General features: G+C 46.7%; 1 protein-coding gene across 1 annotated transcript in view; it reads right to left on the bottom strand.

Annotated features, from left to right (window-relative positions):
• ASB13 (ankyrin repeat and SOCS box containing 13) overlaps nt 1–27273 on the bottom strand; it is a 232927-nt gene extending 205654 nt beyond the window's left edge. The window contains exons 1-2 of the mRNA XM_078677339.1: nt 27131–27273; nt 3309–3496 (exon numbers count right to left, since the gene is read on the bottom strand). Of these exons, the coding sequence (XP_078533465.1) occupies nt 3309–3496; nt 27131–27173 (231 nt within the window). The 5' untranslated portion in view covers nt 27174–27273. The remainder of the gene's footprint in view (nt 1–3308; nt 3497–27130) is intronic.
• Nucleotides 27274–27625: the final 352 nt, after the last annotated feature.

Here is a 27625-nt window from a genome sequence, read left to right as displayed (position 1 = left end):
ACGTTGTCTAATTGGCAACCAGTGGAGTTTTGTCAAGAGGGGGAGTGAGGCAGACCTTGGCTGGGCATTGAGAACTAGTCTTGCAGCAGTGTTTTGGACCACCTGTAGTCTCTGTAGTTGTTCCTCATTTGCCGAGACCAGCAGGCCATTACAGTAGTCCAACCTACTTATTACCAAGGCCTGGACGAGGGTCTTCCTATAAGAGTCTGATAGAAATGGGAAGACTTGTCGTAGCAGCCCAATGACCTGGAAGCAGGAACCTGCTACTTGGTTTGTGTGTTCTTTAAGCAGAAGTGTTCTGTCCAAGCGCACTCCGAGATTCTTGACAATCTGTTTGGGGCTTGGAGTTGGTCCTAGATCCAGGGGCCACCAATCCGGGGACCACAGAAGTGTGGCCTCCCCGAACAGCATTACCTCAGTCTTGCCTACATTGCATTGGAGGCGGTTAATGGCCATCCAGTGGGATATTGCCCTCATTCCGTCTGCAAAAGATTTTTTTATTGCGGACGTTAGGGTTTTAAAGGGGAAAGGGAAAGGGGAAAAGCTGGGTGTCTTCAGCATACGAAATAGGGGTGAACCCATAAGATCTAACAATATCCGCCAAGGGGGCCACATACACGTTGAAAAGTGTGGGGCTTAAGCAAGAGCCCTGTGGTACTCCCTTGGTGAGCTCCCTTGAGATAGAATGGTGGGAGCCCAATCTCACCTCTTGTTGGCGATCCGAAAGAAAGCTCTCCAGCCAGGAAAGAGCCACCCCTTCTATTCCCCTCTCCTTCAGACGACCGAGAAGTATCTCATGAGACACAGTGTCGAAGGCAGCGGATAAATCCAACAGCGCTAGAATCACTGAGTTTCCTCCATCCAGTGACATCTTGATGTTATCAGTCACTGAAAGGAGGGCTAATTCTGTGCTGTGGTTGGGCCTAAATCCAGATTGAGAGAGATCTAGGCCCTCCGCTGCCTCGATGTATTTGGACAAGTGCGTATTTACGTGTCTCTCGGTCATCTTACTAAGGAGGGGCAGGAGGGAGATGGGACGAAGGTTGGAGAGGTCAGTCCATGGAATTGCTGCGTTCTTTCGGATAGGGTTCACCACTGCTTTTTTCAATTCTGTAGGCACAGATCCTTCCCTAAGAGAGTGGTTGATCAGTGTTAGAATGTGGGGTCTAAGCAGATTTTGCAGAGAGGCAGTTGTTTTAGCTGATAAAAGATCCGCTGGAGATCCAGATTTTATGTGGCTCATAAGGGATGTAAGATCTGAGTCATTGACTGCTGGGAGTGCCGTAAGTGTGGTTTTACTCCATGTGGGTAGGATGGAGGGGGAGAGAGAGTTGTTACTATTCTGATTGGGGATCAACGTAATTATGCAAAATGCAAAACTGGCATTTGGCGCTTTATTTTAGTGCGAAATGCATCCTCACGTCCACTTTGGACGCATGAATGCATTTTGTACTAAATAGTGCAAAAACACAAAAGCACCACTAACAACAGTCGCTCGCGCTGTGTCATTCATGTTGCTTCTGTGTATTCATGGGAAATTTTTACTGCGAATGGTACATAATTTCGCAATCTGGCAAAATAGTGTAATTTCACATAACAAGAGTAACGCTAAATTATGCTTATTACGCCTCTGTAATGCAAATTTCACCAGGACAAAATGATAAATGTATGCAGGGCTACAGAAACTGAGCAAGGGTTACTACTCCTTTTGAACGTCAACCACTTGCTGACATTTAAAGTTGAAGCATCAATAGGGGTATTGATGAGGGAGAGACTGAGTGTTGTAACACAGGAAGAGCAACACTGCCGATCAGTTCTACATAGCAAGCAACCAGTAGCAGCATGTCTGGAGGTGTCGGTCCTCACCTAAAAATAAAACACATTTTCATTTTTATTGCACAATTGTTGCACAATGCGGTTCCAAACGCAGAGAACAAGGAACGAATAATCTCAAAATTAAAACACCATTTACATAATAAAAATTGGCAGATACCTTTGTTGGGATTCAAACATGTAATCACACAGCTAGTATTCCCAGCCACTGTTTCTACTTGCTTCAAAGTGGTTGCTACAATACTTTCTATGTGAAGACACAGCTTGCTATCTAGATGACAAAGGAGCGCAATCTTATATAAGCACCCAGCAGCACGCGAGTTGGGTGCTGCCGCGCCTCACTCCAAATAATAAATACATCGGCAAAAGAAAAAATAGTTAAAAACTAAAATTGACTGCTGCACTCTGATGAGTTAGAGATTTTTCCGCCCAATCTGCCCTTGACTTACTTGAAGTATCTCTAAAGCGCAGCACCCGGGGCGGGACAGAGATGAGGGGGGCTGTGAGCCGCGGCCGCTATTGTTGACTGTGATGATTGAGTAGGGCGAGAAGCGCATAAAATAAGAAATGCAGAGCAACCGTTCTGGAACCTGAAACCTGAAACGTGCATCGTGGTTAAAAAAAATTATACAAAGCGCGTGTTAAAACGACAGTGCTTTAAAGAAAATATATTATGACGTGAGCAGCGTTAATAGCGCGGCCGCCATTCTTGATTCAAAAAACATAACATAAGTTATAGTACAGCCGCGCTGCTTAAAAAAAAATCTGTTGCAATGGAAAGCATGTCGTGTGTGCAATAGGAGAAAGTCATTTAAGAAAATAGTCCTCACAGAATGTAAATAAAACAAAGAGTAACAACACACTTAAGAAGGCCAGTCCTCATGCTAAGTTACTACAACTGAAAAGGCGGTACTAGAGTGACTACTAAGCCCATTGACCAATGAAAAGCCACCATTTACAAAGGACAGTAACATGAGCTAATTAAAAAGATGTGCAGAGTTTAATGCCCATATCCTGAATACAGTCGTACAAAAGGGGCAATAGAGCATGTCTCTAAGACACAGGGCAAGCGCTGCCTAGGCGAAATTTAAAAAAATTGAACTTGTATATCCCACCACTAATGGCGTAAAAAGAATCTCACCAATAATGATGGTTATTAAATGTAATGCTATAATTACTTCTTTGTTCACCAGCGTAATCACCAATATGTATCTAGATATGCAGATCAATTTTAGTGCTGAGAGCAAGCTGAAATAGACTTTGTAGCACTAGGCGACCAGCAAGACAATCTTTTTTGGAGAGTAAGAAAAGTGGCGCATACTAATGGTAATGAGTACTAAGAAGATGAGCGCGCTTGAGTGTGGTTTTGGCGGTTTGGAACTGCCTTCATTTGGACCTCTGTAAAAAGTCAACAACAGAATTTTGTTTCTGACCTTGCAAGAATATTTTGATTTTCAGCTTCCATAATTACCAACCTGCGCCCCGGCAGCAATCAGCAGCTGCGCGCACTGCGGTTGTCCCTGCAGACAGGCTTCATGCAAAGGTGTGATAGAGTCCACTGTAACAAGGTTCACACAGCATCCACTGTCAATCAGCTTTGTAAGCTGAAGAATTTGTCCCTCTCTGGCAGCTTCATGAACTGGAGTCCTGTCCGCCCAGGAACCTAAATAAAAGAACAAACAAATTAATAGTGAAAACCCTTGAAAAAAATAAGTTGAACTACATAAGAACATCTTCTCAAATGCTGTTCTATCGACTGGGTGTTATATCGAGAAATGCATCTCCATAAACATTTACCAGTCAGCGCGTTATCGAAGCAACAAGAGGTGCTTTATATTAATAGCATTACGAGAAAATACTAATAATGCAGCTCCAAGACAGAACTGGAGACTTAGCAGAGTCATGGTGTCTCAACTGACATTAAGTAGATGGGCCTCGAGGTGCTTCTATTTTGCATTACAATCTACGAATGCATGTGTATACATTTTGTTTTTTGATATAGTTGATTTATTCAAAGGTAAAACAAACTATGAATTGTGCAGTCACCTATTATTAGCAACACTAAACTGGAACTCATTTTATATATCTCCAAATAATTACAATTTTACAACAGAGCCTCATGTAACAGGTAAAGTCCAGGACTACAGGTAATAAAAAACAAGCATTTGAAATGCAATCGGTCTCGCCTTTGGGACCTTATATGTATTTAGCTATGCAGAACATTAGCCTGGGTGCTGAAACATCTACAGTTCTTTAACATGGAAGGAAAGTAAGCACCAAACTGCGTGACACGCCGGGTATGTGAACACATGGAGAGAAATATTGCCTTTCAGCGGAAAATGGTATAGTCCAAAGCTCTGTTTTTAATATAAAAGCAGGGCCTTCGGTGGTCATATCACTGAAAATACAAGATGTGAAAAAAATATTATTGTCTACGGGTGCTCTTGGAAGACAATTTATATGGATTGGAGTCTAGAGAATGCTAAAGTGATTCTGGTATTTTACTGACCTCTGCTGGTCGTTTTCTATCAAGACAGTTAAACAGAGGAAGTTGAACAGAAAAAAAAGTCCCGAAGCGGAAGCAGACAAGTCCTAGGGCTGATCTCCAGAACCCGCAAAGTACATACACATATAAGTATATACTGAGGTATATATACTAAAGTATATACTAAAGTATATATATACAAGCGGTCTCGAATGCTCACCTCATAACAACTAGGCAAGTACACTGAAAGCCACAGCCTAGTTTGTAGTAGTGGAGTACAAATAGATGGATAACTAGCAATGTATGTAATAAAAGTGTGAAATGAAACATCTGTGAAACAAACTAATGCGCTGGAGCTCACTGTGGTTCGGTTTTGTTGATGGGAGAGTCCCATGAAATAGTACAGAGAGCATAAAGTGAATCTCATCTCTCCTTTCAGCTATCATCCTCCTTCCATGCCTTCCACCCTCTCTGTGCATCTCTTCCCACTCACTCCTGCCTTTTCCCCTAACTGTCCTTCCAGCTCTTTACTTCACTTATTTACTTTGTTTCTTTCATTCTCTCACTCATTTCCATTCTGTCGTCACCTAATCCTCCAGCTTTTTCCTTTCTAACACTCTCTTTCCCATCACTTTCTCTTCCACAACCCTTCCTTCTTCCTTTGCTTTCTCTAGCCTGTAATGTCTTCCTCGTCTATCGTTCTGACGTTCCTTTTTTATTCTCTTCTTCACCTTTTCCCCGATAACTAACTGGATCTGGCGGCTCAGTGGACCAATGCATCCAGTCTTTGGTCAAAGATACGAATCTTGGTGGGTCCACTCGGCCTATCATCGGTCCAAGATCGATAAAATTAACACCATTGAGATGGTAACAATCAACATCTGTTATTCATGGCCAAGATGCCCCAAGGGGTGAACGTTCATATTACAAATACATATATATCATTTCCTCTCTCTTCTTTCTCTCCCTTAAAATCCATCCTTGATTTACAATCCTACAGCAGTAAAAAAAAAAAAAACTTTTAATTATATGAGACACATTTTTACAGGAAAAGGTTTCAGTGAAAAACAGTTCAACCCCAAAAATAAACTGATATACAAGTTTTAATTTGCAGGGAATGTACAGACATAAGCCCACCTTTGTGGTATGCCAAGGTCCATAATAAGTGATGGTAGACAAGCTGGGTTATTTATTGAAACGGTTAATGGCTGAGTAACAGCTGAAAAACTCTGTCATAGTGATTAAACCACTGAAATTAACCAAAGAGGGTGTTGGAAACGTGCCTAGTCCAGTAAGACTCAATACATTCCAAGAAGTAAGGTACCCCAAGCAAGTGAATCGTTATAGCCTGGTACAAACTGTCGTCCAGGTATAAGGCTCACAGCTACGTTGTGAGACTGCACTAAGGGGGGGAGGTCCAAACATAATGATCGAGACCATGCTTTAAGGTGGAAAATTCACTTCTAGGGCCAGATGTAGGTAATTCCGATTTACCTACTCTTAAATACCGAATCATACCGAATCGATATTTAAGAGTAGGTAAATAGGAAGCAGGCAGATGTAGGTAATCTTTATTTTGCAATTACCGAATCGATAAGATTCGGTATTTACCGATTCTGTAAATACCGAATCGGTATTTCCCATTGATTCCTATGGGCCTTGAAGCCCATAGGAATCAATGGGAAATACCGATTCGGTATTTACAGAATCGGTAAATACCGAATCCTGGCAGGCTTGTGTGCCATGTGGCACACAGACATGCCCTAAGGGCATGTCTGTGTGTCACATGGCATAGGTGTACATGCACAGATGTGCATGTACACTGGAAATCGGTATTTTACCACCCAATAGGATTGGATGGTAAAATAAGAACTCCTAAGGGCCTGTGGCACTGCAAACTGTGCCACCTACATATGGATTTACAGAATCGGTATATTTACCGATTCGGAAAAATACCGAAGTGGTAAATTTACCGAATCGGTAAATATACCGATTCTATAAATTCCGAGCCACCTACATGTCACAAGCCAAATACCGGTCGGTAACGGCCGAAATCACTGCCTTTGCATACTATTACTGCTTAAAGTTATTTGTTTTTAACGTCATGATTAAATAAACAACTTTTCTGCAACCCTGGATTCCCTAGGTACTGCTGTGTTCACAGACTCTCTTTTTAGGTCTGTTTTCTGTTTCTATGGATCTATCCAAAAGTTTTAAATGTTCTGGTTTTTAATCCAGTTTGTGCTTGTCACCCTTAGTTTATTTTTCTGATTTTTGTGATCCCTACTGAGGTTTACTTTTTTCCAAAAACTATTTAGGTTTTCGATATTACAGAAAAAAGAACAGAAACAATATCAAAGGCAGCAGAAAACGACATTAGCATATAATCAATCCATCAATTTAAATTTCAACACCCCATCACCTCAGATATTCTGCCCACTGACCTTGAAAAGAGGAAGTCACCATAGAAAGTAAAGCCATCAACATTTTTCGCCCATACAAGTATAAAGAAACCCCACTAGCATAGACATATGAAAGCTTGGAGACCCCAGATTAGTTCACAATATAATTTCAGGACCATCTGTGTCCCTAGGAAATTCAACTCTAGAGATTACTCTCTCAGTGAATGTGCAAGTGAATACTATAGCTGGCCAAAGCTCTCAAAGGAATCCAATACTAGAACTCTATTCTCTATCTCAATCGTTGGGCCAGGTTTCCAGCGAACAAGACTCCTTCTCCTTGCAGCAACATGTTATTTCTTTTTTCACTGTGAAAGCACATGAAAAAGTAGCATCCTATTAGCTCTGTCAATCCATCTACTACGGGTCCTAAGGTTAATGTAAAAACCAACAGGGACAACAGTCGTCCATGGCATGTGCCCATCCCCAGTCACAATTTTTCAGGCCTTACCCTATTGACCAAGCACTCTCACCGTGGCTTGGGCATAATTAGCCCACATCAACAGTAGCATATTACCCCCTAGGGCCTAGGCCAACTTTATACAGCATCCATTCAAGGAGGCCAGTCAACCCAGCTGAAAGTCTTGTCCGCATTGAGGGCCATGAACATTGCCAGAATATTTTTCCTTTCCACCTTCTCAACCATGCAAGTCACCAGACTGATTTTGCTGAATGCCTATCTGTCTCCATATTGCTTGGGTGGACCCATTATTGCATTAGTGCCGCAAACGCTTAGCCAATACCTTCACTTAGGCCTTTAAGTCTACAGTGAAGGCAATGATCAGGCATGATGTGCAGAGTAGTACAGTGTTAACTTTCTTAGGTATTAAAGTGATATTTAACTCTGAAATTGTTTCAGTCACAACGCCCTAGTCACGGAAAAGTCAGGCTGAACGCAAGTCAACGAGTGTCTTATAACAGGTTCCTACCATCTGACCTGAGGATTTGTTAACCTTGAATCCTTTAACAGTTGATAAAACCTTCAGTGTCACTTGTCTAAATGGGCTTTAAAAAGAGAAGGACCCCAACTCACAGCAGCAGCATCACACCTTTCCACAACCCCGAGCTCAAAGTCAGAGGAGTTTCAAACAGCAAGAATCAGTGAGTGACCCTTTCAAGTGGCTCCTGAGGAGGTCTGTTGGGCCAGTTTCCATGCAGGTCTCATCTAGTGTACTCTTCGTTACATGACATTGGCATCATGCCTAAAATCAGAGGAAAGGGTGCCCACAATGGGGCATGTGCATATCTTCAAGATGCAGTGTAATAATCCTAATCACAGCATTTTGTATGTTTGAGCTAGGCCAGTCAATATCCTTGCCACCCATGTCATCAAACAAACATAATTGCATTCACAAGATTAGCTTGGCATCAGGCCCAATAAGTCCTCCAGCGTGTTCTAAGACAAAACCTGGGCTAATCATTCACAGTGCTCCTCCTATGGAGCAAGGCATATAGAGAAAGTTAAATTAGCCAATAGAATTCCGCTTTCCCATCACTGCTCTGGCTTTTAGTGCTCATGTCACCTCCAGCTAATGTCATATTCCTAAAATCGTATCCACTGTTAGAAGGGTGTGCCAGGGGTTGCGATCCTCATCCTGCACCACACTCCATCAATCTTTCTCCTCGTGGCCAGTGTCGCCAAACATATGTAATCGCATTCGTGAGGATAGGATGGCCAAATCAGTGTTTACTACTGATGTATTTTCTTCTTTGGCTGAAGCGGTGATGTGGCATGCCCTGACCCTCCACCATCCCAGACGCTCAGTTCCACCAGTAACAAACCCGGGGCAAGTTGCAGCCTCTCAACCCCTCTCACCTCCCCCTCTCACATGCAGACACAATGCCAGGGCATGTCTTCTCTACTGTTTTGGGGGGTCTCTTCATTTCAGGAGAGGCATGCAGAATGCAGTGTTCAGTGTTGCTTCAGTGCGGAGGAAGGCATAAGATAGGAGCTCATGTACCCCAGTGACTCATCTCTGGGATTGTGGCCATGAACTGCCACTTCTCCAAAATTCTGGTTTGCAATCACTTTCACCCTCCAAGATCACCTATGAAGTCAGACTTTTCAAAACGGCTTAGTGCGCACATTCTTAACTGCTGTTTGCATTCTCTGACGATCAAGGCACTTCATGCCTTATGGCCACGGCCACTAGATTCATGTGATTCTGCGACTGTGGATTTTCGCATGATTATGGATATCCCATTTCTCACATAATCCATCATCGGCTGCATAAACGGCAAATGTTGTTGCTAGCTCAAACGGATCAAAAGTTACTAAGAACGTGGCTTCATGTGTGCGCACTTAGTGGAAGGCCCTTCGCAAAACTTAACTGGTCATCTATCAGTTGCTTATTTTCGGTTTTTGCAGTTTAAACTAGTGATAATGAGGTGAAATATTTGCCAAGACAGTATTACTGTTGCAAAGTCATCCTGCACCATGGGCATACTCATTTTTTTCCTAACTGGTAGTGGTGGTAACAGACTCTGACTGCTCTGACCGTAACCACCACACTTGAGCTAGACTTCCTTTAACTTGGACCACGGAACCGGTCCGCTATCTGGGCATACAAATTCATACTGACCCGGAGATAGTTTTTAAGGAAAACTATGGGAGGGCAGTCCCTAAACTAGAGTAAGACGTCGATCGATGGATACGCTTGCCTATTTCGCTCCTGGGGCGGATATCATTGATTAAAATGGTGACACTCCTGATGTTTCTATTTTTATTTTCTAAATATCTCCATTGTCCTCCTAGTACACTTTTTTAAAACTATCACCTCCATACTGACTAAACTGGCGTGGGCGGGAAAGCAGCTTAGAATGCAGTGGAAGGTTCTCACCCTATCTTATTATCTCTGCGGACTGGGAGCCCCAGACATGGACTTGTACTACAGAGTAGCGTAAAGCTCACATGCGTTTCATTCGCTACACCAGACTTTAGACCCTCGCACTTACATATTGAAAAGGTGGCGGTCGCCCCTTCTGGCCCCCCCCCCCCCACCCACTAGCCTATTTCGGCCCCCAGATCGACGCGCGGGAATCCTTGACTCCATAAACTCCACGGTGCACGCATGGCATGAACTGGTGAAAAAACAGGCCTGTAACATATTATACTCCTAAGTGTAACGACGGCGGGCGTCCTCTCTCTGGAAGGGAAAGCTCGTACGTGGGATGATGTAGTAACAGAGGGTACTGCGGTCACCCCATTAGTGCCATTCCAGTACCATAGGGTGAGGCATGCCATGTGTGAGATACTAGGCGAAGACATGGCGCTCACAATCATGTTGAAAGGAGAATCACCCTGCAAACTAGTGTCCAGTATTAATAGGGTTGCACAGGTCTATCGTAAGAACTATTACACAAAGTCTAGATTGGAGCGGGAAACGGATCTAGATATGACCATAGATGATGACACTTGGAGATACAGTTGTGTGGCGACCTGCCGGATCTCCTTAAATAGTATTGAGAAGAGGGGTCCCAGAACGTAAAGAGTAAAGAAAAATAAGTACAAGTAGTAAAAATAGACATGAATCTTAAGGTTGTCACAACATTGTTGTTTAATCACAATGTGTGGGTAAGTTTCATTACAAATAAATGTATACAGTTCAAGCGTATTTCGTGCCCCAGGAGGGAAGGGGAGAAGGAAGTGCTGGTGTAGGGAGGAGTGTGGGAAGATTTAGACAAGTGACATAACAATGGTCAAACGACCTTAGTATACTGTAAAATCATACGATTTACAAACACCAGGACCAGCGGTTCAAGTATACTAATTAGGCATCATGCTTCTAAAAAAGTAGTACAATCCAATGATACATAAGCGGAAGGAAGCGGAGAGTACAAAAATCTGTCGTCGTTTCGACCCACGAATAGATGTAGGCACAGGATGATACCTTGCTAGGGGGTCTTCATCAGGACTGGGGTGGGGCGGGTTACCTGAATCAGGGTAATGGACAAGTAGTCATTTAACAGGATGAGTTAATCATGAAGATTGCACAAACCAAACATATGGTCATACGGGAGACTGTTATAATTACCATGTAGTATGGAATACTGGATACATGGTAGAGAAAACCTCAAAGTAAGAAGGGAACATCAATGGTATCAACTACGGAGGAAAAAACACGGGCAGTAATTAAAAAGGGGGCTTAACGAGTTAAAAGGGTAGTAGTACGGGTATTAAGCGCAAAATGTACATGGTACAAAACTCACAAGATGTTGGTCAGGCCACGTCTTTGTATAATCAGGCGACACGTGAAAGTGTTCTCTGTGGAGGAAAACACACGAGGCAGAAAGGTAATAGCCTTGTGTCATAGTGGTGCCTGAACTCAATAAAAGCTACATTGTGGAAAAACTCACATTTGTGGCTGTGTTGAAAAAACGGAGAAGGACCCGCCGACAGATCGGGAGACTTCAAACGCAATTTCCGTTGACGCGATGCCGCCGGAACACCGATCAGGCACCACTATGACACAAGGCTAATACCTTCCTGCCTCCTGTGTTTTCCTCCACAGAGAACACTTTCACGTGTCGCCTATTAACTCATAAAATACACAGTTAAAAAAAAAAGTTTGACGAATTTACAAAATATTCATGTTTTACAATCAATAATGACCAAAACATATAAACAACTCCTGGTTAAAAATTCAACATTCTAAATGAAAAAGAGAGTATATATCACAAGACAAGAAACACTATGTCATTAGCATCGTACACATCCGTAAAGAACACTTGTAAGGGCCAGTACCTGGTATTATTCAATTCATCAATCAATCAATCAATCAATCATAGCATTTGTATAGCGCGCTACTCACCCAGAGGGTCTCAAGGCGCTTGGGGGGGGGTCTGCTACTGCTCGAAGAGCCAGGTCTTGAATTGCTTCCTGAAGGAAAGGTGGTCCTGGGTCAGTCGGAGGTGGATGGGGAGGGAGTTCCATGTCTTGGCTGCCAGGTAGGAGAAGGATCTTCCTCCGGTGGTGGCTCTGCGGATGCGTGGAACGGCGCCGAAGGCGAGGCTGGCGGAACGTAGCTGGCGGGTGGGAGTGTAGAAGGTCAGGCGGTTGTTGAGGAACCTGGGTCCCAGGTCGTGGAGAGCCTTGTGTGCGTGGGTGAGGAGTCTGAATGTGATCCTCTTGCTGACGGGGAGCCAGTGCAGGAAACTCAGGTGTCCGGAGATGTGGCTGTGTCGGGGGATGTCCAGGACGAGTCCTGCGGAGACATTCTGGATGCGTTGGAGTCTTTTCTGAAGTTTGGCTGTGGTTCCGGCGTAGAGGGTGTTCCCGTAGTCCAGTCGGCTGGTGACGAGTGCCTGGGTGACCGTCTTCCTGGTTTCGGTGGGGATACACCGGAAGATCTTTCGGAGCATAAGCAGGGTGTTAAAGCATGACGACGAGACGGCGTTGACTTGTCTGGTCATCGAGAGGGAGGAGTCCAGGATGAAGCCCAGGTTACATGTGTGGTCCGTTGGCATGGGTGCTGTGCCCAGGGCAGGCGGCCACCAGGAGTTGTCCCAGGCGGAGGGCGATGGTCGCAGGATGAGGACTTCCGTCTTGCCTGAGTTCAGTTTCAGGTGGCTGTTCTTCATCCATTCGGCGACGTCTTTCATCCCTTCGTGTAGGTTGGTTCTGGCGGTGGTGGGGTCGTTTGTGAGGGAGAGGATCAGCTGGGTGTCGTCGGCGTAGGAGATGATGTTGAGGTTGTGTTGGCGTGCGATGGCTGCGAGGGGGCTCATGTAGACATTGAAGAGGGTGGGGCTGAGTGATGATCCTTGTGGTACGCCACAGATGACTTCAGTGGCCTTGGATCTGAACGGGGGCAGACGGACCCTCTGGGTTCTTCCGGTGAGGAACGAGATGATCCATTCCAGTGCCTTCTCTTGGATTCCGATGTTGTTGAGGCGCTGTACTAGGGTGCGGTGGCAGACCGTGTCGAATGCTGAGGAGAGGTCCAGGAGGATGAGGGCCGCTGTTTCCCCGATGTCGAGCAGGGCTCAGATGTCGTCAGTGGCTGCGATGAGGGCGGTCTCGGTGCTGTGGTTGGCACGGAAGCCGGACTGCGAGTGGTCGAGGGATCCGTTCGTCTCGATGAAGGCGGCCAGCTGACTGTTGACGGTCTTCTCGATGACCTTGGCAGGAAAAGAGAGGAGCGAGATGGGACGGTAGTTCTTGAGATCGGTGGGGTCCGCTGTTGGTTTCTTCAGGAGGGCGCTGAGCTCGGCGTGCTTCCAGCTCTCCGGGAAGGTGGCGGTGTTGAAGGAGGTGTTGATGATGTCCCGGAGTTGGGGTGCGATGATGGAGTCGGCCTTGTTGAAGACGTGGTGGGGGCAGGGGTCGGTAGGTGATCCGGAGTGGATGGTGTTCATCAAGCGGGTGGTGCCTTCGGTACTGACCGGAGTCCAGGCGCAGAGGGTGGTGGTGGGGGGCGTTGGCTCAGTGGTAGGGTGCGTGGTCTGTGCGTCGAAGCTGTTGTGTATGTCGGCGATCTTGCTGTGGAAAAACGAGGCGAGGGAGTCGCAGAGGTCTTGCGAAGGAGTGATGTCGTTGTTTCCGGCGCTGGGGTTGGAGAGCTCTTTGACGATGTTGAACAGTTCCTTGCTGTTGTGGGCGTTGTTGTCCAGTCGTTCCTTGAACGCTGTCTTCTTGGTGGTGCGGATCAGCTGGTGGTGTTTGCGGGTGGCGTGCTTGAGGGCAGTCATGTTGTCTGTGGTCTGGTTGTTGCTCCAGGCTTTCTCGAGGGTGCGGCAGTTCTTCTTGGAGTTCTTGAGTTCATCGGTGAACCAGGAGGCTTTCTTGCTGCCGGGTCTGCTGGGATGGGTCTTCAGTGGTGCGAGGTAGTCAGCGCAGATGGTGATCCACTGTGTGAGGTTGCTGGCTGCTTCGTTGGGGTCCGTTGTGCTGGCGGGGGGGTTCTGGCTGAGGCAGGTGGTGAGCCGGTCATCGGTGATCTTGTTCCAGCTCCTGAGGGGAGCCTGTTGCGGGTGGTGGTGGGTCGTGGTTCTTTTGAAGCTGAAGTGGACGCAGCTGTGGTCCGTCCAGTGAAGTCCGGTGGAGTGGCTGAAGGAAATGTGCTTGCTGGAGGAGAAGACGGGGTCAAGCGTGTGGCCGGCGTAGTGGGTGGGGGTGTTCACCAGTTGCTTGAGTCCGAGGTTGTTGAGGTTGTCCAGCAGGGTGGTGGTGTTGGTGTCGTTGTTGTTCTCCAGGTGGAAGTTGAAGTCCCCTAGGAGGATGTAGTCGGCGGAGGGGAGGGCGTGCGGGCTGATGAAGTCTGCTATGTCTTCGCTGAATTGTGTGCGTGGTCCTGGGGGTCTGTAGATGAGGGTGCCTCTGAGGGTCGTCTTGGGGTCGGTGTGTATCTGGAAGTGGAGGTGTTCGGCGGCGGTGAGGGTGTCGTCGGAGTTGGTCGTGATGCGGATGGTGTTCTTGTGTACGATGGCGATGCCTCCTCCGGTCTGGTTGATGCGGTCCCTCCTGGTGATCTTGTACCCGTCCGGGGTGGCGATGGCGATGTGGGGGGCTGAGGAGGCGTTCATCCAGGTTTCCGTGAGGAAGGCGACGTCTGGTGATGTTGTGTCGAGGAGGTTCCAGAGTTCCACGGCGTGTCTGTGGACGGAGCGGGTGTTGAGCAGGATGCACTTGAGGTGGTTCTTGCTGGTGCTCGGCTTGGCGGGTGCGGTGCAGGTTCGGAGGCAGGTGAATCGGCAGGCTTGGCAGGTGAAGGGTCCGTGGGTGCGTTTCGGGGTGGCTCGGTAGCAGGCAGGGTTCCGGCCGGCATTGAGTGCGTTGAGGGTGGTGGTGTCATAGGTCCGTTGGGTGGTCTTGCATCGGCGGGGGCCAGGGGTTCTGGCGCTGGGCGCGGTCCAGGCGCGGACGGGCGCAGACGGGCTTGCCTTTGGCGCGCCTTCGGCGCACAATCGGCGCACCCGCTGCGCGTCCTCGCGGTCTCCATTTAAGGCGAAGTGGGAGGGAGGAGCAGCTGGGAGGCGGGAGCGGGGAGGACACGGAAGAAAAGGGGGCGGGGCCGCGAGTTCACGGCGGCGGGAAGCGGGGAGAGGGGCTTTCACCAGGGGAGGCAATACCCTAGACACAGAGGTACAAATATAACAAATGAAACAGCAGGGTAAACCGTGAGTGACAACAAGGCAAATACCAGGGAAGAAAACGACAACAAGGCAAAAAACAGGGGGAAAAATGGCAGATCGGCACAATGAGCAGCAGCGAGGGGGCACACACACAGCTGGGGGGCCGTGCGGCGCGGGGGTGTCCTGAGAACAGGTCACACTCACCTGCGTCGCGCGGTCTTCATTTAAGGCCAAGTGGGAGGGAGGAGCAGCTGGGAGGCGGGAGCGGGGAGGACACGGAAGAAAAGGGGGCCGGGCCGCGAGATCACGGCGGCGGGGAGCGGGGCTTTCACCAGGGGAGGCAAGACCCTAGACACAGAGGTACAAATATAACAAATGAAACAGCAGGGTAAACAGTGAGCGACAAGGCAAATACCAGGGAAGAAAACGACAACAAGGCAAAAAACAGAGCAAAAACGGCAGATCGGCACAATGAGCAGCAGCGAGGGGGCACACACACAGCTGGGGGGCCATGCGGCGCGGGGGTGTCCTGCGAACAAATACTTTTTGACCATAGCCGCTCGGGTAAGAAAAGTCACAGTCGATATCACGCTGGAGCTCTGTCCCAAACTCTCTTTTTCATTTAGAATATTGAATTTCTAACCAGGAGGTGTTTATATGTTTTGGTCATTATTGATTGTAAAACACAAATGATATTTTGTAAAATCGGCAAAAACTTTTTTAAACTGTGTATTTTATGAGTTTTTAAAATTAATAAATCGATTTGTATTTTTCTAAAATTGGCGTTACTAAGATTATCTTTATGGGATATATGTTCTCACTTCCAAATGTCTGTAGAGGATGTCAATGACTGGAATGAATTGAATAGATTAAATATATAAGAGTTATAGGATTCCATTTTCTCCAAAGCAAAAAGCTTGTGATACTTCTCTCTCAATGACAGCAAAGTTTTGCTCAGTCATGGTTAAGGGGCATGAGGCAAAAACAACAGTCCTCTCTACGGAACCATGCATCTATGACAAAACAGCCCCTATCCCTGTGGTACTGGCATCCGCTATCATTATTGCCTTTCTCTTTGTATCATAAGGCACTCGTATGTATACTTCATCCTTGATCTGTTGAAAACACTTTTGTTGTTCTCACTCCCACACAAAATGTATACCTTTAGGCAGAAGTACTTTGAAATTCTCTGTCTTGGTGGCAAAAACATTTACAAACTTATAGTAGCACTCTATCAGTCCCAAGAAAGAACGTAACTGCTCTTTGTCTTTAGGTGGTGGTGCAGATCTAATTGCCAACTGCAAATCTCTTTTAGGTTTGACTCCTTCTGCAGTCAAGGTATGCCCAAGATGCTAAATCTTCTCTACTAAAAATTGGCATTTTTCTTGTCTCAACGACAAACCTGAATTGGAGAGACAGTCCAAAGCTAACTTCAAACAGACATTATGAATTTCAACCGTATCACCAAACACCAAAATGTCATCCTGGAAGTAGAGACTGTTGTGCAAAGCCTTAAAAACCTCATTCATCATCCTCTGTAAGACACTAGCTGCTGAAGACAAACCAAACAGCATCCCGGGAAATTGGTTAGTGCCTTCCATGGTGATGAATGCTGTAGGGCTTGGACATACTGTGCAGACGTATCTTGCGATATGCATGTTTAAGAAAACCTTTGCACCTTTGAGTAACAAAATCAGTTCATTGATGTTTGGCAATAGGAAACTATCTGCTACAATGCTTTAATGTAATCCTCTTAAATCAACACAAAATTTCAATTTACCATCCTTTTTAGGGCTCGGGCCTACGTCACACTGCGTAGCAGTGTGGGCAGAGCCCAGGAGTCCTTTTCTAAGGGGTTTGGAAATCGTACCTACCGAATTCCAGAATGCTCGTGCATTTTGCTATTTTTTTTGCCAGCTGCATGGCAATTGGCCCTCGCATGCGTGTGTTTTTAGAATAGAGCACGCCATAGGCGGTGGAGTAGCTCCGCCTATGGCATATTCCGTGCGGTCACGCGCAACAGAAGGCCATATTTCTTCAATTACCAGCTGTCAGGGTCTGCGGTAATTGAAGACAGATGCTGGGCGCGCGTGCACCATTCTTTGCTGTGTGCTCTACGAAGCTTCTGAACTCTATTTGGCCTTCCTGGAGCGTGTGCATTTAGTGTCTGGACTGGATGTTGCTGGGCGCGCGTGCACCATTCTTTGCTGTCTGCTCTACGAAGCTTGCCTTCTGCCCCCTGATTGCACTCGATAATAAGAAGCGCCCCCCGCCCGCATTCTTCTCTCGAGAAGCCAATGGAATCGCCTCTCTCCTGCCACCGAAAGCCGCACTAGTGGGGCCCTTTATAGCAGCACTCTGTGTGCACGCCTGTGGAAGCAGTGCTTTGTCCCTCCTTAGATGTCCAAGTGTCACTTATCCTTTGTTTAGATTCAGATACATTAGGGTAAGTTCTGCATTGTTGACATCAGAGCTCGAGGCCCCTTTGACCTTTGTCCTGTTCCCAGAAGTAGTACATGGACTCCGCGGAGCGTTCTATTCTTTGTCGGGGCTGGGGGCACCTTCCTATGCTGTACGTGGCGCCCCCAGTGCCCCTCTTTGCTGGGATGCTTTTGTTGCGAGTCTTACTCGCCACGTGAAGCCATTATCCTCATACGTGACGTTGTTATTCATTGTTCACCTCCTGTCTCCAGCAGCCTGGAGTGTGCAAGGCAGTTCTTTCCATTGACATCCCCACCCCAGAGGGTCACAACACCCTTCTCCATGGGAAATACAACGAACGGGCGCGCCATAGGAGCCTTGCGTTTGCGTACCACCAGGGGCGTAGCGTTGGTGCAGCAGGTGCAGTGGCACCTGGACCCAATCGTTTGGGCCTAAGGGGGAGGCATAAACCCGGACAAAGTTGTATTTCAGTGTCTCAGCGGCAGTCAAAAGTGCCATTTTCCTTGCTTCTCCAGGGCCCATGGCATCCTTGCTTCACTACTACATGCAACGCTAGCTCCATGAAGGTTTTTGTGAAATACGGAGGCGAAGTAGGCAGATAGGCTTTGGGTGTGGCAACCAGTACCCTGAAGCCATTTCGGCAAATGTATGCGCATTTGTGAGTACAAGGGTGCTCACCTGCAAGACGTCAGTACCCATTGCTTTCTGATGCTTGACTTTTTAGTACAGGCGATAGGTCAGATGGTTAGTGCAACTGGTGCAGAGACGTGGTAACATCCTAAAGGTTGCACGGACAGACCGCGCATTGGTTAGCTCCGCCTTTTATTTAGATGAGCTCGTAAAAGGAGTGCAGTGAGTAGGCGAATTAGACGTTCTGCCTACGGCTTGCAGGAACAGAGAGCAGTAGGTGCAGTTAGCTCTTCTGTGCAAGATGCCAAGAAACCTCCAGCCACACAACAGCCAGGCTCGGCGGTGTAATAGGCAGCTTGGGCATCAGAGGCAGGCGCAAAGGTGCGACACTGTGCCAGCCACCTGCACCTAGCACCCAAGATCTGTAATGCCACGTCCTGGCATCAAGTATCCAGGTCACCTGATTTTGTTTATTTTTTAAAACACAACTTGTATTATTTTATCCTAGGCAACGCAGTCCTGGGCACTACATAGCTTGAACAATCGTCTCCACATGCACAGTACATAAACCATAGAAAGGTTCCAAGTAAAACACTTCAGGGCATAACATCAATATACATAAAGCAATACTATCCACGCCCAATGCAGCTAGAGAGGAGCATACCACCCACCCTATCCCCCCCACACTCACTATCATGCCCCACAAGAGAACCATCACTGGGAACACAGTGTTTGTTCAGTCCCTCATCATAGTGAAGGTTTTACATGTCATGTACTGTCCCACGGTCGAAGGATCTTAGGGGGCTCCACATCTAAGGGATCCACCCGGGGTGTCCGGCTCGGGATTTCAGAGACACGTTTCAAGGAACAGTGTTTGTTTGCGGCTGGGCTGCGGGGAAACAATTTTTCTTTCCGCCCTGCCACCCGAACTGCAGATTGCATAACACTGTGAGTGTTTCTTCTAAGAAGTGTCACGGCACCCTCTGAAACCGAGCACGTCACCCGGAGCAGCGCCCGGCTCTCTGCTCCCCGGCCGTGCCAAATTAAACACCGCAGCAACAGACGGGGCCCTGAAATTAGATGGCAGGCATCGGAGAGCAGAGTGCAGAGTGCTGTTGAGTGCAGAGTGCTGTTGAGTGCAGAGTGATGTGTGCTGTTGAGTGCAGAATGCTGTGTGCTGTTGAGTGCAGAGTGCTGTGTGCTGTTGAGTGCAGTTGAGTGCAGAATGCTGTTGAGTGCAGAGTGCAGAATGCTGTTGAGTGCAGAGTGCTGTTGAGTGCAGAGTGCTGTTGAGTGCTGTTGAGGGCAGAGTGCTGTTGAGTGCTGTTGAGGGCAGAGTGCTGTTGAGGGCAAAGTGCTGTTGAGGGCAGAGTGCTGTTGAGGGCAGAGTGCTGTTGAGTGCAGAGTGCTGTTGAGGGCAGAGTGCTGTTGAGTGCTGTTGAGGGCAGAGTGCTGTTGAGTGCTGTTGAGGGCAGAGTGCTGTTGATGGCAGAGTGCTGTTGAGGGCAGAGTGCAGAATGCGGTTGAGTGCAGAGTGCTGTTGAGGGCAGAGTGCTGTTGAGGGCAGAGTGCTGTTGATTGCTGTTGAGGGCAGAGTGCTGTTGAGGGCAGAGTGCTGTTGAGTGCTGTTGAGGGCAGAGTGCTGTTGATTGCTGTTGAGGGCAGAGTGCTGTTGAGGGCAGAGTGCTGTTGAGTGCAGAGTGCTGTTGAGGGCAGAGTGCTGTTGAGGGCAGAGTGCTGTTGAGGGCAGAGTGATGTTGAGGGCAGAGTGATGTTGAGGGCAGAGTGATGTTGAGTGCTGTTGAGGGCAGAGTGCTGTTGAGGGCAGAGTGCTGTCTGCTGTTAAGTGCTGTGTGCTGTTGAGTGCTGTGTGCTGTTGAGGGCAGAGTGCTGTTGAGGGCAGAGTGCAGAGTGACTGTTCCAGAGAGAGCAGGGTATGCTTGTGCACTTACACGGTGCACTGACACACAGGAGCTAAAACAAAGAACAGCTGAACACGTGTCTTGGGAGCTTCATTGAGGCAGCCGGCCCTCTGTGAGGGGAGCAGCAAGGAGGGGACGCCTTAACCAATCAAGCGCAACTACTCACAACCTACTGTATGATTACAACACAGGCCAAAGGGCAGTGCTCGGTCTTTTCGCATTACGTAGGGTGAGCAGTGTGTGAGTGTGTAGTGTGAGCAGTGTGTGAGCGTGCAGGGTGAGCAGTGTGTGAGTATGCAGGGTTAACAGTGTGTGAGCGTGCAGGGTGAACATTGTGTAAGCGTGCAAGGTGAGCAGTGTGTGAGCGTGTAGGGTGAGCAGTGTGTGAGTGTGAGCAGTGTGTGTGTGTAGGGTGAGCAGTGTGTGAGTATGTAGGGTGAGCAGTGTGTGAGTGTGTAGGATGAGCAGTGTGTGAGTGTGTAGGGTGAGCAGTGTGTGAGTGTGCAGGGTGAGCAGTGTGTGAGTGTGCAGGGTGAGCAGTGTGAGAGTGTGTGTGTGCAGGGTGAACAATGTCAGTGTGCAGGGTGAACAGTGTGTCAGTGTGCAGGGTGAACAGTGTGTGAGTGTGCAGGGTGAACAATTCCAATCCAAACCACATAATTCCACTACACACCACATGCATACACTCCATAACACATGGCTAAAAGACATTGCCATTTACAATGCCATTAGCTCTAACTCAAAAAAATCCAAGACCTATTGCATTTCCAAAGCTTGTTCTTTGTAATGATCACAGTGATATCCAATAAGATGCTTTAACTGGTTCTATCACCCCACTCTCAAGCCTTTCACTAAGTAGTTGCTTCACTTACTCTCTATCCAGAAAGGGTACTCCCCAGACTTTATGTTGGACCGAAATGGCGCCAAGCCTCAATTTTATCTCATGAACATGTAGCTTTTCAACTCACCCATTCTTTTTCCAAATATATTCTTTGTTCACGTAAAAAGTCCTCTAATGTTGTATTCTCCACAATCATAACCTGCGTTGGCGCTCGTGGATTAATAATGATGTGCAGATCATACTGATGATACCACCCCAAAACTGGAGGTCCAGATTCAGCCACATACACTTTTCCCTCCTGCACCTGTCCTTGATTACAATGTCTGTATGCATGTAAATGATTATATCAATTTGCTCTTTGGTACTCTCCCGGTTTAATATTTTTAGCTAACAAACGCACAGATGGCCATTCTTGTAAAAGCGTTTTTTAGGAATGATGGTATACAAGGTACCGGAATCCAACATCAGTTCCACAACTTTATTCCTGATATGAGGTAGTCTTCCGTATATGCTGTGTTGAGCACTACAGTAATTCTAGTGTCTGTGTTCTGTTTGGTCCAAACAGAACACAGCGAACGAGGAGTACGCGGCTGCGCTGCACTCGGATACATGAGAATTTGGTGTCTTGCTCGAAGCAACTGAAGTCGTACCCGACTCCAGGCTGTTCTAATTGGCGTGATGTCCTTTTAGAACGACACTAGAATTACTGTAGTGCTCAACACGGCATATACAGAAGACTACCTCATTCACCTATGTTTATCCGACACAAGACAGTTTTGATTAACAGTTACCTCACACAGGGTTTGGAGGTTACTTCCCTGCTTATTCATCATTGACGGTTACGGGCCCAGCTGGGTCGGAATTAACACCAGCTGAGTGACCTTCTGGTTTTGAAACAGCCATATATAGTCCTGAGGATTCGCAATAGCGATGAAACACGTGTCGGCTGGCTGTCTTACACAATAAAGGACTCCATCGGACCACTCTCCCACTGGAGATTCCTACATTTTTCTGTTGCTTTGTTTTGTGTATATGACTATTGATTGTTACATACAATGTGATTTACTTGTTATGAGTGCATTGGGTAACCCCGTCATAGTTTGCAAACATGATCTTGGAAACATTCATGCCACCCCCATTCTCAAAAAACAATGCCATTAGTGAACCAAGAGGCTAGTCATTTGTCAGGTGAAGCTCTGGTGCAGCCTTAGTTGTTATATAACTGGAACAACATTATAGTTAATTAAATAAAACACAAGAGAAGGTTTTGTACAGCACCCACAATTAACTTGTATATTTAAAGGTCTCTCATATGTAGTTATGAAGTCATAGGAGGCAAAGTGCAATTAACCATTTGCCTAGGTTTGCACAATTTCATCAAGAGGGGAAGCCTGGACTGATACTAGAAGCGGTCCCTGGAGCTCCTCCGCGGCCACCCTCCGTTTCCAGTAATCCTGTTGTTTTCCCCGGGCCCCAGACACCGCATTCAGTTGCAGAACAGCCGGAGCCCACTTGAGAGCGAGATCGGGGCAGTAGCGAGATCGTCACGGAAGAAAAGTGCATTTTCACGCCCGCAGCAGCCCGTCTGACCAAGTCTTTAAAATGGCGGCCCTGCACGGACGAGCAGACGCCTGGTGAAGGAGGCAGATTCGGGGGCTTCTCAAAGGCACTGCGGCAGATCCTGCGGAGGGAGCCGGACGGGGACAGCAGGAAGCGGGTCAGAAGGCGCCCTCGCGCCCGGACCTGGCACCGTCCACTGAAAACTAATGGATGCTTCCTAAGCCACTCCTCTGAGGAAACAACAGCCCGACCAGGATCCCCCTGCAGCACGCCTGGAACCTCCTCTGCAGCCCCACGAGAAACCACCAAGTGAGACCACAGTCCGACCGAATACTCAGCCATGTGCACGGACTGCTGATCTTATTTTTGGAAGGATTCAAGTCCAACTCTCCACCGGAGCAGCGCCTGAGGTAGGACGCCTGACCCCAAAATGGCCACCACGTGCGACCTCACCAACAACAAATGAAGCTCGCCGACTCCCAATGCCCCCAATTTGATTAAGCGGAGCACAGACTCCCATGGGAGCACAAAGGGGAACCATACAAAAAACTAATCGCTCTTGCCACTGTCCTGTCAGCAAGTCTGGACGCACGAAGAGCAATCTGACTTTCAAATGTCCGCCACTCACGACCTCCCACACAACAAATGAAGCTCGCTGACTCCCAATGCCCCCAATTTGACTAAGCGGAGCACAGACACCCATGAGAGCTCAAAGGGGAACCTTGTAAAAAACTAATCGCTCTGGCCATCGTCCCGTCAGCAAGTCTGTACGCACGAAGAGCATTCTGACTTCAAAATGGCCAGGGGCACTCCTATTAGACGCATCGGAGAGTCGGATGACCATAATTACAGACCCCGGTACGGGAAACACTTGGGGCACTGCATTTGTGGACCACAGATTCTCATGGATTTCTTTAATTTCCCTTCTGTCCTGCCCGCCATTTTGCTGCTGTTCTCGGCCGTCTTTCTCTGGTCCCCGGCCTGTCTTCTTTTCCATTCCTTCGTCTTTTACCCTTTTCCCTCGTTTCCCCCTCGATGTTCCTCAAATGTTTCTTCCCTTTTCTGCCTTGCCTTCTCTCCTTACCCTTGATTCCCTCCCACCCTCCCTTGGTGTTGTGACCACATGCCCCCCTACCACCCCACTTAAGGGTCCTCTGCCTAAGAAATTCTACTACGTGTGTATATATATGTATATAGGGATAACTCTAATCACTAGTATATGCAGTAGACTGTTGTGCTCTCTTCCAATTCTATGTGACTCTTAGAGTATATCCATTCGTATCCTTCCCCTATGTATATAGAGATAACTCTATTCACTAGTACATGCTGTAGACCTTTGTAGTATCTACCATTCCTATGTGACTCTTAGAGTGTATCTATAAGTATTCCTTCCCTATGTATATAGAGATAACTCTAATCACTAGTATATGCAGTAGACCTTTGTACTTTCTACCATTCCTATGTGACTCTTAGAGTATATCCATTCGTATACCTTCCCTATGTAAATAGAGATAACTCTAATCACTAGTATATGCGGTAGACCTTTATACTATCTACCATACTTCTGTGACTCTTAGAGTATATCCACTTGTATCTCCTCCTTGTGTGACTTTACATCTTGTACATTTGCAATTTTTTCCGTGTGTATCCTTGCTGTAACGCATGTAATCCTAAGTCCTTATGTTTTTCAACTGGTGCTTATGTAAAGCGCTCTGACACCTTCGGGTAAAGGTCTCGCTATGGTAAATCGCATAAATAAATAAATACCAGGTTTTCTAGTTTCACAATTTGCAATTCAGACACCAGATGAGTATCTCTTTCCCGATCACATTTTATATTTGAAGTTAATGCTTTGACTTCAATTCTTGGTGAATGAGAATGGTTTTGGCAGACAGAAGTCACATGAAGGCTTGGATTGTTGTCCACCCCATGCATCTGCTTCGCGCCTCCTACACCTACATTTCATCACCACGTCCCTCACATTCCTGGTATAGGTGCGGCCCTCAGGCATGCCACTGAAAGTACTTTGTGGCCCCCGGGTAAATGTTTGCGAGTACTCATGCCCTAGATGGAGCAAACACCGCTGTTAACTCCTTACCAAATAGCTTTGAAGCTGTGAAGACTGCCTGAAAGAGTGTGCAAATGGTTGGTGACACCAAAGGACTTTATGTATCACCATTTCACACACCAGAACAATCCTCAGGGCCTTATCTAGTCTCAGAGAAGCATTGCACTATACCATTTGCTTGAGACCAGTATAGGATTATTTTTACCTGTAAAAATCACGTTTGGACAGATATACTTGAAAGCCTGATCTCTCCAGTGGTGGAGCATTGTCTGGATGCAGTGCAATGGCTATTCCATGGATGGGAATCGTCTTCATATCCATGGCTGTGAATTAGACCTTTCCAACCTCAAGAAATGTCCATTGCTTATCACTCACCTCAAGCATCTGTCATCCATAAGGGGAGCAGCAAAAATGAAGACAGAAGGTAAGACATGGTGTGGGGCATAGAGACTGTAACCAAATTCACAATACAATACAAGGAACACCCAGCAACACAGCATTATTCCATTAAATCAATCCTTGGAACCCAAACAGACTCGCAGGTAAGCCTTGGCCTTGGCAACTCGAGTGACATTCCTGTGCCAAACTTAGCTCTATGTTTCAAACACTCATAAACAACATAGCAGGTAGCCCCTTTATCACTGGTTGTCCTCGATGGACGTGAGCTTGGTTTGGTCAGTAACCAGTCAAATAAGGACAGTGATGCTGTAGCTTTCTCTAGACATTTGTCATTGAAGCGGGACCTCTATGCTTCATTCAGTGACGAGGCCTTTGGCAAGGTTTGCTCAACCAGAAATTTCACATGCACTTTTAAGGGCTAAGATTCACATACCCTGTGTTATCGCGCTCCTAACAGGACAAAAGGTATGCAGGCTGTCTGTCCCAGTCTGAAAATTAATGCCATGAAGATCAACAGCCTTCCACACAGGTACAGATGGAAGAGTTGGGCCCTCCAAAGGATTGCAATAACATCCAATTCAATTTGTGAATCTCTCTTTTATGAGGGTGTTAAAACTCAGCTGCCATACGCCAAAGGAAACATCAACTCATCCTTCAACATTTGACCCAGAACAGAGCCAAGACCCACCAGGCTGGCATCCTGATCTACTTTTAATACGTACTAAATGGCCTCATCTTCGCGAGTGCTTCCTTGACCTTCTAGAACAAAGCCTTATCTCTCTAACAGAGTATTCTTTTTGAGCAGAGTTTTTAATTGCTGCGTAAGGTACCCAAAGTTTCTGATGTAACTCATTCAGACAGCAGCATAGGAAGGGGGATGCGGGCTGCCCCGGGTGTCATCACGGAAGGGGGTTACAAAATGGCAAAAATATGTACGTATTGAAACTTTTTAGTTCAGTCAACAAATGCAACGAAACGCGGCTGAACTCGAAGTGGGGGGCAACAAGAAATTTCCTGCATCGGCTACCACCTGACCTTGCTACGCCACTGCATTCAGAAATTCGCCATGCCAACTGCACAGTCTGAAACATCAGCGAGAGGTGGGGCGAATGAAATGTCTGACACTATGACCTATTGGCAGATAAGCCAATGGCAATGATTGTGCTTCCACATAAATACAGAGGTCTTCATATATTCTGTGGAGACTGAATTCACTATCTTGCTGTCTTTTGAGCTCTGTCTTCTGGGGAGTATGACGATATATGTGTAATAAATTATTGTACGAAAAAAGGGGAACTCGTTGAAGGCCCATGAGGATGTCACGGATGTCACAAACAACTGGTTGGACTATCTCAGTAGCTGAAAAAAATCACATAATTCAGCTGTGTATAACAACTCAGATCAAAATATAGCCAGAAACTGATCATGAACTTGGAATCCGTGTTAAGTTCTATTGAGCAGTAGTCTGCACTTATTTCTGATGAGGATTTGTTGGTGGTTTGCGATCAGCGTCAAGTATAAAGCAAAGAACCTTAGTGTGGATTTTAAATGTCATGAAGGGTCCGATGAAGAAAGTAACTTGAATTCTGGCAAGTCCACTATAGGTGACAATGAAGGAAATTGATGTGCGCTGGTACTAAGAAGTTCAAAAAGATCTAAACATTTGGAGGAGTCTGCGGTTCCTCTAAAAATTGTGATTGCTCAAAAAAAGTATACTAAGAAAGAAGAGGTTTATTATTTCTGTCTTGTGCGTTATAGATGACCACATAGGTGTGTTCTAATCAGGAGTACGGATGGTCCTTGCTTAAAGTAGCTGATATGTTGCAACATGACAATGCTGAAGGAATCTACAATTGCACCTTCCTCAGTGCCTCATCACCAACACTGTTTGCTTCCATTCATTGGATCTTAAAAACATTCCTCGCATAATGTTCTATCTCCGCTGATTTCCATAGGCTACCCTCTAAAACCACTTAAACTCTCCCTTCGCAGAGACTACACAGATTGAGAGGTATGTGTATTCAGCCTTTGAGTTTACCTTTGTAAATCGCTGCTAGTTCGTACTAGCAAGCCAAAAACACCCCCAAAATGCCCTAGGTTATCACACACAAGTTCAAGAGTAGAAAAATACGGTCCCTGATGAGGTGCAGTAGTGACGATCCTGTATAGTAAAACAACCGCCACTACAACGTAGAGATGACCAGCATAACCTTAGTCTATTTTCTTTCTCCGCTCTACAGCGTAGTCTGCCTCTTCTTTTAGTAAAACAACCCTCCCTGCCTGATCATCATGGTAAAGCAATCAGACTGTCAAATCCTGCTCCTCCGACCCTTTTAAAACATGAAGCCTCACCTACCCCCTCAGTTTTGAAGGATAAAAAAACCACAGGCTTGCTTTCAGTTGCTACTTCCCACGCACCAATATCGCCTCCTGCGGTGTACATGGCCATGGCTCCTCTCATTGCTGCCCTTCAGTGCCGGGTAGTTCAATCCTTCTTCCGTCCATACAGCTCCACTTGGGGCCAGGCTGGATTGCCCATTGAAAACACAAACAACTAGCCCGGGCACTCGCAAAGGACACACCTGAAATTGCGTCTCAAAACGATAGCCATATTGCTGAGGCATAGAATACATAAATATTAATAAAGGACTGGCCTAGTTCGCTAGCCCTGGAAGCAGTCTCTATAATGACTTGTTTAAATGATTTAGCAAATTAATTAGATTTTAGCTGTTTAATTGCTCGAGCCGTGTTTTTGTTTTCTAACTAACATCAACCGTACTTTTCTGAACTGCAGCTGTTGCTACGTCCAAGTCTTTGTCCGAACACCCTTACTCTTCCTCCGAGTACTATGTCCTTCGGAGTACTATGCCCCGCCACCGTACTACAATATTTAGCGTTCTCTGGAATCCACGC

Source organism: Lissotriton helveticus, chromosome 1_1 (genome assembly GCF_964261635.1).
Source record: "Lissotriton helveticus chromosome 1_1, aLisHel1.1, whole genome shotgun sequence".
Lineage (NCBI taxonomy): Eukaryota > Metazoa > Chordata > Amphibia > Caudata > Salamandridae > Lissotriton > Lissotriton helveticus.
This window is presented reverse-complemented; position numbering and strand designations above follow the sequence as displayed.